Source organism: Notothenia coriiceps, unplaced genomic scaffold, assembly GCF_000735185.1.
Source record: "Notothenia coriiceps isolate Sejong01 unplaced genomic scaffold, NC01 NC01_scaffold00014288, whole genome shotgun sequence".
Taxonomy (NCBI): domain Eukaryota; kingdom Metazoa; phylum Chordata; class Actinopteri; order Perciformes; family Nototheniidae; genus Notothenia; species Notothenia coriiceps.
The window spans coordinates 1-14,843 of NW_011346989.1; the positions used below are offsets into that span (position 1 = coordinate 1).

At 38.2% G+C, this 14,843-nt stretch overlaps 1 protein-coding gene across 2 annotated transcripts; it reads right to left on the minus strand.

The window, feature by feature from the left end:
* Window positions 1-5,448: 5,448 nt before the first annotated feature.
* On the minus strand, window positions 5,449-14,665 carry LOC104948381 (uncharacterized). Of its 2 annotated transcripts, XM_010774573.1 has the most exons (15): window positions 14,283-14,665; window positions 13,496-13,666; window positions 13,209-13,283; window positions 12,501-12,619; window positions 11,604-11,778; window positions 10,788-10,913; window positions 10,342-10,385; window positions 10,157-10,244; window positions 9,842-10,056; window positions 9,170-9,350; window positions 8,966-9,049; window positions 8,006-8,151; window positions 7,446-7,687; window positions 7,042-7,151; window positions 5,449-6,444 (listed from the first exon to the last, which is right to left on the minus strand). In XM_010774573.1, the coding sequence occupies exons 1-15, from the start codon at window positions 14,493-14,495 to the stop codon at window positions 6,289-6,291; spliced, it is 2,145 nt and encodes a 714-aa protein (XP_010772875.1). In that variant the 5' UTR covers window positions 14,496-14,665; the 3' UTR covers window positions 5,449-6,288. The 2 variants fall into 2 exon arrangements, with proteins under 2 accessions (XP_010772875.1, XP_010772876.1); XM_010774574.1 differs by lacking the exon at window positions 13,209-13,283.
* Window positions 14,666-14,843: the final 178 nt, after the last annotated feature.

Sequence of the window (14,843 nt, forward strand, 5' to 3'; positions counted from 1 at the left end):
GTGTGGAGGGGGAGTGGGCTATCAAGCCCTCAAACAGCGAGTCTGCAGCGGTGCTGACTTGAGACCGGTCTCTACCTGACCGGAGTCGCGCTGTGCGTGTCCGTCAGGAAACGCGCTGTTAACAAGTAGTTCCAGCAAACATCCACTGATAAACTGCGATGTTAACAACCTCATGATAACCTCATATGTTTCTAACTTAGGATCATACCTGTGTTTAGTCTAGAAAAAGGTAAATGTGTGCATTTTATTATAAAGTTGTGTATATTACAGACCGTTGCAAAAACTAAGAAGCTTATATAACAACAGGTTTAAAACTAAAAGAGCTTTGAAACACAATGAAAGATGTTTGGAGTTTTATTTGAGTTATTCATTTAAACTTTTTGTCAAAGAGATGCTGATTTGAAACCGTTGTTACATACAGTTACGGCATTTCCTGTTTCTGCCGGAGAGAGGGGAGGCCGTCCCAAAGCTTGCTGCTGTATTTACTCCCTCCATCTGACAGGAGGGAGCCTCGTTGAGCTGCGAGTGTGGCTACAGACGGAGTTCACTCCGTCACGGAGGGGTAGGGTCGAGGGAGTGGTTTGGGATTGGGCCTGAGTCACTCAGTCTGACAGGCCACGGCGGTTTTGTGGTGCAGCAGCACGCAGCAACACGATTAAAAGTGTCCTAGTGACGACCAAGTAAGTAACCACCAGGTAACAAATACAACGAGTGTATTGTTTAATCCCCTAAATCAGATGCCAAACTAAATTATAACTTCACTTCTTTTCTTGCATCCATCCATTTAGTCTCATTGTGCACTTTTGAAAATAGCAGATCTACAAGCTCGCAATGCGAGGCGTTGTGAGCTTGTAGATGGCTTTCTTATATTATTTGACAATTTGGCCAATGTTTGACCAGTTTTTATAGTAGTTTGTTGATTACTTTGATGCAGTAATGCAATTTTTTCATTTCATTTTATTTATTTCTGAGGTATTAAAAAGGTCTTAAAAGTCACTTGTTAATAAAGTATGTAGTCAATCAAAAAAGTGCACAATGTGGCACTGCAATCTTTGTTTGTTCTGTTGTTGCTTATTTAAATTGTTACAATAATTTACCAGAAACCAAGCTGTTGAATATTATAAACATCTGCATCAGACAGCATATGGTTATTGAAATAAATATATATGCAATTACGACATACAAGATGTGCCTTTAATAAATCTCACACTACTAAGGCAGCCGGCGGTTCCACCAGGGGTGTCAATCCCGTGTGTCGTCCCCCCTAGCTTCAGATTGGACCCCCCTAAGTCATTCAGAATAATAAGAATAAATGTTAAAATAATTAATTTTTTGATAATAAATCAGTAAAATCAAGCAAAAATAAGAATTAAATAACATAAACTAAACCTAACCCTAACCCTGACCCTAAAACCGAAATAAAGTAACCAAAAACCGAAAAGAAACTACCAAAATCCGCCATTATCCGGCAAATTTTCGAGCACAATTTCGGAGCGCACAATCGAACCGCCACGACGACTCAGAAGGTGCCCTTTTTTTTCTCTTGAGCACCTGCCCCTATAAATGTCTGTGCACGCCACTGACAATAACTGCAGACACTACAACTGCAAATCCTACAACTGCAGGTCCTACAACTGAAGCCCCCGCAAATGCTACTCCCACAACTAAAGGCACAACAACTGCAGCCCGAACAACTGCAGCTCCTACGACTGCAACCCCTAACACTGAGGTCGCTACAACTACTGGCCCAACAACTGCAGCCTCCACAACTGCAACTCCTACAACGTCGACCCCTACAACTGCAACTCCTACGACTGCAACTCCAACGACTTTAACTCCTATGCCTGCGGGTCCTACAACTGCAACCAAAACAACTGCAGAGACAACAACTACCAGTCCTACAACTGCGGCCCCCACAACTGCAACTCCAGCAACTTCAACCCCTATAACTGCAACTCCCAAAACTGCAGACATGACAACTGAAGCCCCAACAACTGCAGCTCCTACAACCTCAACCCCTACAATTGCAACTCCCACAACTACAAACCCTACCCCTGTGGGTCATACAACTGTTTCCCCAGAAACTACAGGTTCTACAAATGCACCATACACAACTGCAGCCCCCACAACTGCAACTCAAACAACATAGACCCCCACGACTTTAACATCCACAACTTCAACCAACTGCAGACCCTACAACCGCAGCCTCTCATTTGTGTCGAATCAAAAACTTGAATTACAAGAAAGTGAAAAGTAAACATGTACATTTTGCTCAAGTGACAATGGATTGCACAAGACTATGGACATCTCACACCAAGTGAACAGACCACTCAAATTGCTGGTGAAAATAAATCCTGGAAACACTCCTTACTTTATGTGAATTATGAAACGTAAAGGTGTTTCTTACACAATAATGTTAATTGAATGTGCTTTGCCTTTAGTATTATAATAAAAATACATCTTTCCAATTTGTTTTGACCACCAGAACATGAAAGCACTGCTTGTTGGCTGTGGCATTTGAGGTCTTTTGTTTGAAATAAATGTTCTTCGCAGGCTTATTTGACCTTTCATAAAAGTGACCTTTACTAGGCTTGAGATACTCAATGATTGTGTACTTTGTATGGTTGTGGTCATTTCATCTGTTTCAGTCATTTGTCAATTTTGTAAATGTGCCTGTGACGGGGTTCTATTCGTCCATTAGATACATAGGCTTAGTCGGTTGTTTAAGCTCCAAAAAACTTTATTTATAACAGCAAAAGAATAAATAGCGAATCAGCACAACTTAAACAAACAAAAAAAACGTCCAAATCAGACCGTCCATCACTCCCGGAGAGTAAACGCCTTCTCTGCAACGATCTCTTGAACACGTCCCAGCTGTTGCCTTCTCTGCAACATTCCCCGAGTTCCCCTTCCAGGGCCAACCCCGTCCCTTATTAACCCATAGCCCCTCCCACCAGGTTTACCGTCAACAGGTGACAACAATCAAACTCCAAACCACATTTCAACATAAACATCCGACCCAAACATAAACAGGTTAACCACCTCTTAACATAATCATTCCCCATAATTAACAAACGGAAAATAAATAAGAAATTGCATGGTTCATAGCAGGAATTTAAAACACGGAAGTGATGCGCCTCCATATTTTCTCCTAGATGTTTGGTGTGTGTGCGTGTGTGTCGGCTGTCAGTGGCGGAGTCAGTCACTCATGTGATCCGCTCCGTCACAGAGACACACAGTAGAAAAAAACACATACAAACACTAACAGGGGTTCAGGTCTGTCCGTCTCAAATCTAAAGGGTGCAATAACGATTTTTATCCAATATGTATAAACAGCGGATTTGTATCCAATATGCATAAACAGCGGACACTGTTTATACGCAGCCCTCACAAACCACACACGGCCAGATAGCTTATCCAACAGTTAGAACCTACATACGAGACACAACCTTTATAGTCAGAAAAAAGAGTAATTATTTTCGGATATTTTACACATATGATATTATGAATACTGTGGGCCTACATACCTTAGTGTGATTATAAGTGCATGTGAGTGAATATTGGCATGCATAAATTTGTCTTAAGAAAGTTAACACCAAAAATGTTAAGAATGTTTTTAGAGATCGTTATCCTACCTTTCAGAAGAACATTCTGGGAACCAAAATAAACCGTCCCGCTGAAAACGTTTTAAGAACAGTAGGGCATAATGTTCTAACAATGTTATCAAAAACATCTTAAGAAGGTTATCACCAAACATTTCCAGAATGTTTTTAAAGAACGCTATCCTACCTTTCAGAAGAACATTCTGGGAACCAAACTAAAATGTCCTGCTGGAAATGTTTTAAGAACAGTAGGGCATAATGTTCTAACAATGTTCTAACATCTTAAGAAAGGTTATCAAAAACATCTTAAGAAGGTTATCACCAAACATTTCAAGAATGTTTTTAAAGAACGTTATCCTACCTTTCAGAAGAACATTCTGGGAACCAAAATAAAACGTCCCGATGAAAACTGAAACCTAAACATTTTTTTTAAACATCCTTTTCAAAACAAAACAAAAAGTTTGTTTTTTAAAGCATTCTAGAAATAAATCTGACGTTGACCATGACCGTGTTGATATTTGCCATAACAGGAACGTTTTATAAAAAAATAATAACATCCCGAAAACATTTTCAGAATTTTTCTTGGAGAATGTTCTTCATTTGTTTTCATGTAACATTGAGGGAACGTTTTTTAAAGAACATCTTTAATGTGTTACCCAACAACGTCCAAAACACATCCTTAGAATGTTGCAGGCAAAACGTTCCACCTTTGTTAACATATCACATTAAAGAGCCTGTGACATCCTCCCAACAACTGTTGTGCAATGAAATATTGGGCTACTAGTAATCTCGAACCGTCAGTTTAAAAAAGAAGGTGCAATACCGTTCCGATGAATATCAATAATTTCGAACATCGCTGGGAAATTCCTTCGACTCATTTTGAAGTTTTGGGGGAAGCCGGAAGTGACGTCAATGCGGGAATGCTTCACTGTGCGGCGAGAGAGCCAAACACGGACAAAGTGTTTTGTCATGCGAAAAATTGTGAATTACTGAGTTTAGGCACGTTAATAACGTTTTAAGGCGAGACACCCCAGGTGAATAGGGTAATTGTTTTTAACTTAAAGATATCAACTAGAAATGTCTCCAGTTAATTACTTAAAATAAGGCAATTGTTTTTTGTATTACATGTTTTCTGAAATAGCATGTATAAATATGCAAGTGAGCCATTATCCCATTAAATATGCACATATTTTAAGACATTTCAGGAATTGAAATCTGAACTTTAGATAAAGCCAGGTTCAAAATTCTCTTCTGAGCCGTANCGTTTTTTAAAACAAAATATCCCATTCACGGGGCCAACCAAAGCGGTCTCATCAGCTTCTTCGTTCACGTTTGACTATTGTTTACTGTGGTTTGTTGTTGTCTGAAGTAATGAACGTTAGTTGGTGCTCCAGTATAATCGGTACCCCTGAAACTCATCCAGTGAGAAACGTTCCGCGGTGCAAAAATAAGTGCGATTAAAATGCGTTAATTTTTTTAAAGTCCCGGCCCTAATATATATACAGTATATAGTGGCGGAGTCAGTCACTCATGTGATCCGCTCCGTCACAGTGCCTCTCCTGGAAAATAGTTTACTTGGTACCTACTGTATATAGAAATGTCTTCTGAACTTAGGTCACAAGCATTAGCCATTAGTTAACCACCTGCTCCAAGGCTATGCAATACATTGTATGGTCACCTGCCGACTGGATGCATTTCTTCACTGATCATCACTGATTCAAATATAAAAAAATGTAAGTAATGATTTTTGCACAAAAGGCCATATTAATTGTTTATATATGATTTAGTGGGATTAGTTTATTCATGTTATTTTATGTGTCCTGAAAGAGGAAAAAGATAAACATTTGAAGTCCCCATTCTTTGTTTTTCTGTGTTCTTTAATGAATCATTTATAACATAACATTTTCAAAGGAAACACAATAGATATTATTTTTAGCTTAAGACATGTGGAAATACAAAATGACATCATATTTAAAGTTACATTTATTCATATTAACAAATTAAAACATTTTCTTAAAAATCAGTAGAGACATAAACAGTGTGTGAAGTATTCAAACGAGCCATTTTCTAAGATGTCAAAGAGACGCATTCTGTTGCATGATTTTGAAATATGTATCTACAGTTCATTAGAGAGGTTTTAAAATATTTAAACAAAACATTATTATTATCTTAATTGGAAAAATAAAAAAATGTGTTCTATATTGTTGTTTTATTTGAATGTCCTACTCTTAAATGGTGCTTCAAATTGCCCCCCGGGCCCAAATAGATTGTTTTGGAAATGTGAATCTTTGATGCTAACATTAATATATAGCATGCAAGTTCACTTTACTGTATTTGCATTAACAACTGACAGCATGCAGTATATCAACACATCATATCTGATCTACTACTAGCAAGAACTCTTAAACTGTTCCCAACTCTTCTAAAAAGACTCATTGTTCCCACAACACTAATTTAATAATGTGCACAGCAGCTATTATAAATGTAACTCAAAATAATTCTGTCTACACTCCTGCAATGGGCCACATGAGTTATAGTGACAAATTGTTCATAGACCAATATCATTCGCCAAACTGTGGGCTGGCTTTCTATTTAGTCACTTTTTTCATATTATGCAGTCTCAGCAGGACCTCAAGTATCCAGACAGCCGTTCATTTTGCAGTAGACTGAAGCTGCCTTCTCCATCTCACTCAATCTGAAAACGTTTAAAGCCAAGGGCCACGTGCATGGCTCTGCTCAGCATCACCATCAGGTCTGCAGCCGCGGATATTCCCCTTGGCAGAAAGAACTCCAGAGCGCAGGTGGAGGCGTGAGGCAGACACACACCTGACATGCTCACATCCTGGAAATGTAATTCAAATGTGACAAAGATTAATCTCAGACAGAACAAAACATGTGGGATCAAAGAAAGTTTGTCGTCATTTTAACTGAAGACCCGAATGTTAAATTCAGTCCTTACGGAAAACTCAAAGATTGATAATGCATATTTTACCATATCTAAAGATTTGTGTGGTCTAAAGTCAACTCTTTGAAATGTTAAACCTTTTGGGGAGCCGGGTTTTAAATACCCAATTTAAATATATTCTTTGGATTACTGACTAAGTGTAACCTGATATGACAGAGGTCTGACAACTGTACAGTATGTTAAACTCTTGTCTATGGTGATTTTGAGATTAAAGTTTGAAATGTACCAATCCAATCATTCCAATTCATGCAATGTGAGGTTTCGGGCATTTAATAAATCCATGTATCCAAGGGAAACACCCCATTTTAAAAATTGTACAAGCTAAAACATTGTAATACATTGCCAGTCTCTCTCCAACAGGTGAAATAGCTGTAACATCTCAATATGTACAGTAAAGTTAAACATTTCTGTGTAACGTTAAATGGAACTATTTCAGGACATTTTTGTATCTGTTATTATCTTAAAAGTACCAACCTGGGAGAAAAAACACAGGGAGATCAATCTGGGGAACCCAAGAGGAGGCAGATGATCGGTTCCAGTGATGAAGGTGAGGAGGTCTTCAAAGGAACATTCTGCCTGGCCATCTGATTTGGCATGAGGACACATTTTTCAAAAAACTTCTCGCACACACCATTTTGACTTGATATCAATAATAAAAAAAAAAGATTTAACAGTTTCATGTACTTAAACAGAGAAATAAAAGTTATAGTACTTAAAATGGTTTTAATGGAAGAAATCTACTTCCGAGTTTGTATCTTCATAGGTGATTGCGCTCATTGTAATATACTTGGAAAATCGTATCTGCTAAATTAAATATAAAGTAGATATCAACATCACGTTGTTCACACTCATCATCCATCCCATCCCTGGGTTCTTACCGCTGACCAAAGTGAGAACTTTCTCCCAGTGTCGCGCCGTTTCCTCCTCGGCCGCCCTCAGCTGGCTGTCTGCACGGCTGTAGCAGATGTTGATGAGCTTTTTGAACTCTTCTAGCATCAGAGGCTGACGCTGTGCGCTGGTCATCACTGGCACAAACTCCTCCCAGTGGGACTGCACCGTACCCCAAAAACCACCACAGCTGTTCATCCCCTCTGTGAACTGGGAGATCATACAGGCCACCCTTATGGACAACAGAGGGTCTGAGTGATTCCTTTATCCACTAGTCATATTTTTTAATGTAATGTTTTTAAACACTTTTTTTCCTTTTAGCAGCCATTTGGAAACAATAGAGACTACACAGAACTACAATATTGTACAACATTTTATGAAATTGACGTTTAGAAAACTGAGATAGAAGATCTATGGGCAACAAGTTCTGAAATATAAAAGATTAAAAAGAACACTGAATAAACCAGTGTATGGGATGCAAAACGCGTATGAAATCTGTGTGTGTGTGTGTGTGTGTGTGTGTGTGTGTGTGTGTGTGTGTCCGTCCTACCTGTGGTAGATGTAATGTTTGACCAGGCGGATATAGATGGATGGTATTTCATCAGAGTGGGCCGAATATACTCCCGGGATCCCACATGTTGATACCCAGTCACACAGACTGAGAGAAAGCAGCCTCACATCAGTACAGCTTTGCAGCTACAAGAGAAAATGAGAAGCCTTAAAAATGACAGTTGTAATATGCCTTTTGTAGTCCTTTGTCATTCATACAGTATATACAAGAAGTATACAGTATGCAAGTGAAAATATTTACGATAATCCCAACACTATCCTCACAGGACAATTTCTATTTCAATGCATTTTTGTTAAAATGTACAAACTTATTTTAATCATATTTCTGTTCACTGACAGTACACAGTTTTAGTACCAAAATGCTGTCAGCATAGCTGCTAGATTATATTTTGTCTCACTCAAAACCAGGACACCATGATCTTAAAGTATGTGCACATAACCACATTCCTATTCAATAGATGACATTTGAGAGGCGACATTTAAATCTATTTGTGGTCAGTTTCTCTCTACTGTTTTATTGTTTTAAGAGTTTAAAACAATAAACAAAAAACTCTGGAAAAGTGTCAGTCGTCCATTCACATAAACACTGGAGGTATTTGCTATTTTAAAAAGCAACAGACAAGGATTTCATATTCATGTTGCATCCAATCCTGTATAGATTTAACATAACCCGCTTGTTTAGTAAGTTTATTTACTATAGGTGTTAACAAAATTGCATTGAGTGGAAACAAAATTATTCAATTTGATTGCTTATGATTCATAGGCTATGGTTTATATTGTTTTATTTAAAACACTAAACTGACTTAGTATCTATAGTGATACACAGCAGAGTGTATCAAATTAATGATAGAAATCCAGATTAAAGTCAACCTAATTTTCTTTTTAAACGTCATCAGTTTAAAAAAGGACAGATGTTTGAAATATCTGTCTTTTAGGCCACCTGTTGCAGTCGGGTCCGTGCTTCAGCGTCAACAACGTCTCTCCAGCTGAAGTCCTCCAAAGATGGATTCTGGCCACACATCAACTGTGACAATAAAATACAATTTAATTAAATAGAATATCAATGTGGAAATATTTAACACAGCTGATCAAGGTAACATTCAAGAGAATCTTGAATAAAAAATTGGATATCCAAGTACACAACCTGGAAGAGCACAGGGTGTAGACAACGGGGTCCAGGCCCGCCATGAGCCAGAGACCAGCCAATCAGAACGCCTGCTTCGTAATACTTCCTGTCTTTAAGAGCTGCGAGGTCATAGGTGAAGAACAGACGCCCTGGAAGACCCTCAAATACAGAACTTCGCTGTAGCTCCAGCAAAGTCAAGCTGTGTGAGCAGGAGGAAAGGGATTTGCACATATTATTAAAGGATGCTTTAATGATCTTTTGTAGATTACTAAAATAAAGATTGTAATTCCTCTAAAAAGCATTGTTTTTGTAGGACTACAGAAAACCATTTGCATGTATTTTGTATTTTATAGTTTAATATGATAATCATTATGGAGGGTTTTTGACTGTTGGTCTAACACAAACATCTTAAGTCACAAAGTAGCTTTGTTAAATTGTGATAAAGACAAAAATGATCGATAAGGATTTTTATCTCGTTCCTTGTTCCCTCAACTTATGTAAATGTCAGTATAACAAACATATTCCTACAAGATACCTGAAAACTAGTGAAGCAAAGAACAATATCAAACGAAGACTGTTAAAAAAAATGTCCTGGTATATTTCACAGTCAAGTGAGTACACGTGATGGAACCATCTATAAAAATAGAATACGCCTGTTTTACTTTAAAATAAATGGTACACAATAATAACCTGAAAAACTCTCTGAGAGGTCCCTCGTGGGCGTCAGTCTCCTCTTCGCTGAAGGCAATGATGGGTGTCATACTGAAACAGAAGCCAGGCCTCCTCACCACCTTCAGAGCACTGTGGAGAAGGTCTCTCCTCCTCACCTGGATGTAGGTCACCACGTCTCCATCCATGTTCTCCTGTTTGAACACTCTCAGGAGGGCGTCCAGATCGAGGGAGGACTGTACACCACACAGTAAGGTTTAAAGGAAAGTGTGTATTTTCTGTCATTTAACAATCTGATTATTTTTTTGACTAACCAAAATACTGAAATAAACTGACCTCCTCTGTGATTGTCGGAACAACAGGCCGGGTGTGTATGAGCTCAATGCCTCTGCCCTCTGTGTTGGCCTCTGGACAAAACTCCTTCCTTTGGATGACACACACAAATATAATGGTTTAGGTAAAATTCTCACCATTTATCATTTTCAATTGTTTCTTCTTAGGAACTGTTCCTGCTTTTTTACCTGTTCAAAATAGGTGTCTTGATGGTTGACTCCTCAGATCCTGCCTGTATGAGAGAAGAATTGTTTTAATTACTGTGAAAAAGAAATGTAAAAGTGTAATTAATGATGGTGATTTCTATCAGAAAACATAACATAAAATGAGAGCAAACTCTGCGGGATTTAATAACTAACCATAGTGCTGAATACATGTCTTTCCCTGCTCCTAGTACTAGGATGGGTTAAATGCAGAGGCCACATTTCACTGTGTGTGCTCTGCATGTGTGACCATTAAAGAGGGTCCTCCGATTCTATTTCAGAGCAGTAATATCTCAAACCGAAGGCCGATGGACACACAGCTGAATAATATGACATAAAATGAAATGGATCACACTAAATCTGTAAGAAATGTACTTTTAGTAATCATAATTGCCAAAAGGTAAGTCAACATTAGTATAGAGTATATTTACCTGTGGGTATTCCTGGTGGCTGAGGATGTATAAAGCACCATGTCCAGAAGTCCTGAGCACCTGCTCTCCAGTCCAGCCCTCCGCAGGAGTGTCTGGGACATACAGTACCCTAGAGCCTGGTACACACTGGAAACCACACACAAATCAGATTCAAATGTAGCAACACACTGGAAAAATGGAAAGGAAGCTGTTTTCACTTGAAATAATTACAAAGATCTGCCAATAGAACAAGTGAACATTTGCTTGGTAAGATTTCTTGAAATAAAATGGGATAATTAGATAAATGAGATCTTGTAATTAGCTGGGAGAACACATTTTGAACTATATTTTTACTAGAATCAGGAAATGTTGTGTTACAATATAAGCTGCAAATGCTCAAAAGTTTTCAGTTTTCTGATGTTAGTTGGTCATTTTCTAATAAATATGTAAAACAATATGCGTTTCATCTGAGATACAACCCAAAATAAGATTGATTTACTTAACAAGATGATGCATTGTCTAAAAACAAGACCAGATATCTCACTGCCGTGTTACTTCTTAAGTTATTATGTCTGGTATCAGGTGTAAAGAAATATTCTCACTAGATATTAGATAAATATACTTGGTAAGATTTCAAGTTTTTGTAGTGCATGTGGAAGAGTTGGAGGGGAAATTGCCTGATTCGCTTTCAGATATGTACTTTTGAACTTAATCTTGAATGTTGATCCTAATTTGTAGCTGAATTCTTGATTCTTAAATCTCCAAATAGTAATAATGGGTGAGCCAGTAAATTGTAATGCGTGTTTATTATACATGTAAAAAATATATACTACACACCTGTAAATATGTGAAGGAGAATCTTTGTCCCGCCCGCGTCGCAAACTTTCCCCTGAAGAGCATCGCCAGCCGACACTGCATCTGATTGGCCAACCAGCTGTGATCTATGGTGATGCGAGCAGTCAATCCCATAGCCGTTAGAGCTGCACGTTCTTTGCTTCGAGGAACAGTGTGTCTGGAAAAACAAATGGAAAAATGTACTTCACTGATATAGTTCTATTGGATAAGATATTACTTATTTTCCGGCCATTTTAATTCGTGCATATTTTATACATTTTAACAAATTCGAAAGAGTTTACCCTCTGAGGAGTATGAACGGGCTCATTTCATTATGCCAGTTAGTGTTGATAGTAATGGGGCAGGAGTGGAATTTGTGCCCTAATTGTGGCACTGTAGATTAAAAAAGGTTGGTAAGTACAGTATACATTTAAGAGAACATTCCATTATGGTAGTGCTAGAGAAATTGGGAACGATAGACGATTATATACTAAGCATGGGCCCGATGGGCTACCAAGCCCCTATGTGGTTGCATATTTGTACATATTTGGTGGCCAAAATATAAACTTATGAAAAAAACAGAAAGGGCAATTTAACGAAACCTCACAATGAGAACTTTGTGAATTTAAAAAAAATAAAATGACAGTTTGCAATCCTTCTTGCACTGTAATTTTGTTTTTGGGGGATTTTTGAAAACATTATTCGGCCACATTTTCCCAGGTTATCCCTTTGAGACATGAAGTCTTTCCACAAGATATTAGTCCAGCTATTGTTAATGTTTAAAAATACATATTAAGAATAGAGGCCAACAATATACCAAATGTATTACCAATGTGGCAAGTTAGGATATTTATGATATACCGAAAGACCAATGGATGAAATATGACTTCACACACTCACCTCTCGAGCTGTGCCACGTAGCGTCCTCTGTGTAGACAGACCACATCTTTGACCGCCAGTCCGGTCATCTGCAGAGACAGTCTTTTCCACTTGAGACGGGTGGCTTTGTTCGGAGAGGGCTGTAGCACACCGCAAAGGGAAGCAAATGGGCAAACAGAGATTAGACATATTGACAAATCACATGCACACAGTTCTTATTGTGCAATCATTTTAACCACAGACAGAAAAACAATGTGTTGCTTGTCAATGCTAAACTAGTCAGGGAAAGAAAAAAAACTCTTAAAATGGAGTTGCAAATGTAGCAAACAGGAACAAAAAGGAAACATTACCCCTGAAATGATAAGATTGAAAAAAAATCAACTGAACAACGAACATTATACAAACATTGGATACATCGTAGGAAAATAGGAATAAACAAATGCATGGATGTGAAAAATAAGCAAAAATGGAGCTTGAAAGCAGACGTGTGAAACCTTTTTGACTGATTGATTGACTGAGTCCATAACGCTTGCTGGATTAACTTTTTCCCTTTGTGATCAGGATTAGCGCATGACTAAGCTTTGTCTGCTAAACCTGATAAAATTATACTTTAATTAGTTTTATTATATTACTAAGATGGAAGAAGGCTCAGTGGTTCCTTCAACAAAATTAATGTAATTCAAATCACGTGAAAAGTGATATCATTGTTATTTTAAAAAAACAAAGTACCATGGCCATAATTGAAGGATCAATTGCTTTTGTATCCAATAATTCCTTGTCAGACAATCTGAAGGGAGGAAGCACCTGCATGGAGAAAGAGAAAGCAGCGTTAGATTCTTTTTTAAACAAGGTAGAAGAAGCCTCCTGAAAGAGTTGCTGAAAAGCTGTTCAGAGTGTATATTTAATTCCTAAACTCACTTTATCACCCCTTTTCCACAGTATTATGACAAGTGAGAATGGGATATTCCTTGTGTGGATGTTCTATGAATTTATTTACATTTTTCATATTCACGTACCTTCATCTCCATTTTAATATCCTCCATTAATCCTAGGGGAGGGGGGGCGTTCTCAGGCTCTGTCTCAGTGTGAGGCTCTGTTTTGGGCTGGGTCTGCAGCCTGGTTGCAGTCTCAACCTGAGGCCCGTGTTCCTCCTCACAGTCAGGGACCAGAGGATGCTCCGGGTGTGCCTTGGTTCAAGAATAGGAAGGAAAATGTGTTGACTGTGTGTGAACATATGATTCAACATATTATGGACAAAGAACATTGAAAGACCTGCATCGTATCAGATGCAACACAGTTTTTTATGAATGACTATTTGTGTATAGGACAGGGACTACGTCCATATTCAGAATTATTTGTATATTTGTTTCTAAATTTGTAACTAAATAAAAAGTGTATTGGTGTTTTTGGTGAATTGATTCATTTGATGATTGATTCAGTTCTGATCGACATATATTGTCACTCCAGTTAGGTCAACTACAGTATCTCAGTTTTAAATAGTTAACCTCTGTGATGTATCATGTGGACCAGTCACATAAACTCTAGGTATAGGAGCAGTATCTAATCTCAATCCATTAAATTCTTTAACAGTTCATACTCTATAGATTCCTTCAAGATCACATGACCCAAGGTAAATATAAGTAAAATATTTCTGAAAAGTCTGAAATATTGTGTCATACCTGCAGAACATGCTGTTTGGACTTTATTAGACTCACAAAGGCTGTTACTGAACACATACACATTAGATAGCACTCTGAGGATCACCACAGTTTTAATTGCTTAAAATGTATACTCAAGACCCACTTGGACAAAGCTGACTTCTTCCTCTTCCTGCGTTAATGTAATAACACAGTGCTCCATGGAAGAAAACAGCACCATCTCGATGTTTTCTGTGATGCCGATCACCACCGCCTTCTTCTCGCTCGGCCTCTTCCTCTGTGATAAAACTATGAAGGTTTTATCTCCTGTGTTTCTTCTTAGAAGCCTCATTTCTCCAATATCCCTTTCCCTCGTCATTCACGTAATTACTGTTTGGCCTTTTTGTGTTTGGTCTTAGATTTCTGTCCTTGCTCAAGCTTTCTTTCTTTTTATCTCCTTGATCCTGTGTTGCTCTTTGTTGTTTTCAGGCCTGTACTGCTTTCTGTATCCTCTCTAGTTTGAGTTGAACCTCCAAATATTCCTCAGGTAATGGTGGCCTTCCAAAGATCTAAATAGCTGAGTGCTCATTAAATCAAGCTGAGATCTATCAAATCCTGTGGCTCTGATTGGCCCAGCTTTGGAATGTTCTTAAGCTCTCATTGGTTGAGAAGTTTGGGTAAATAACTCTGATTGGTTCTGCGTTGTCTTGAGAGTTACAACATGTTG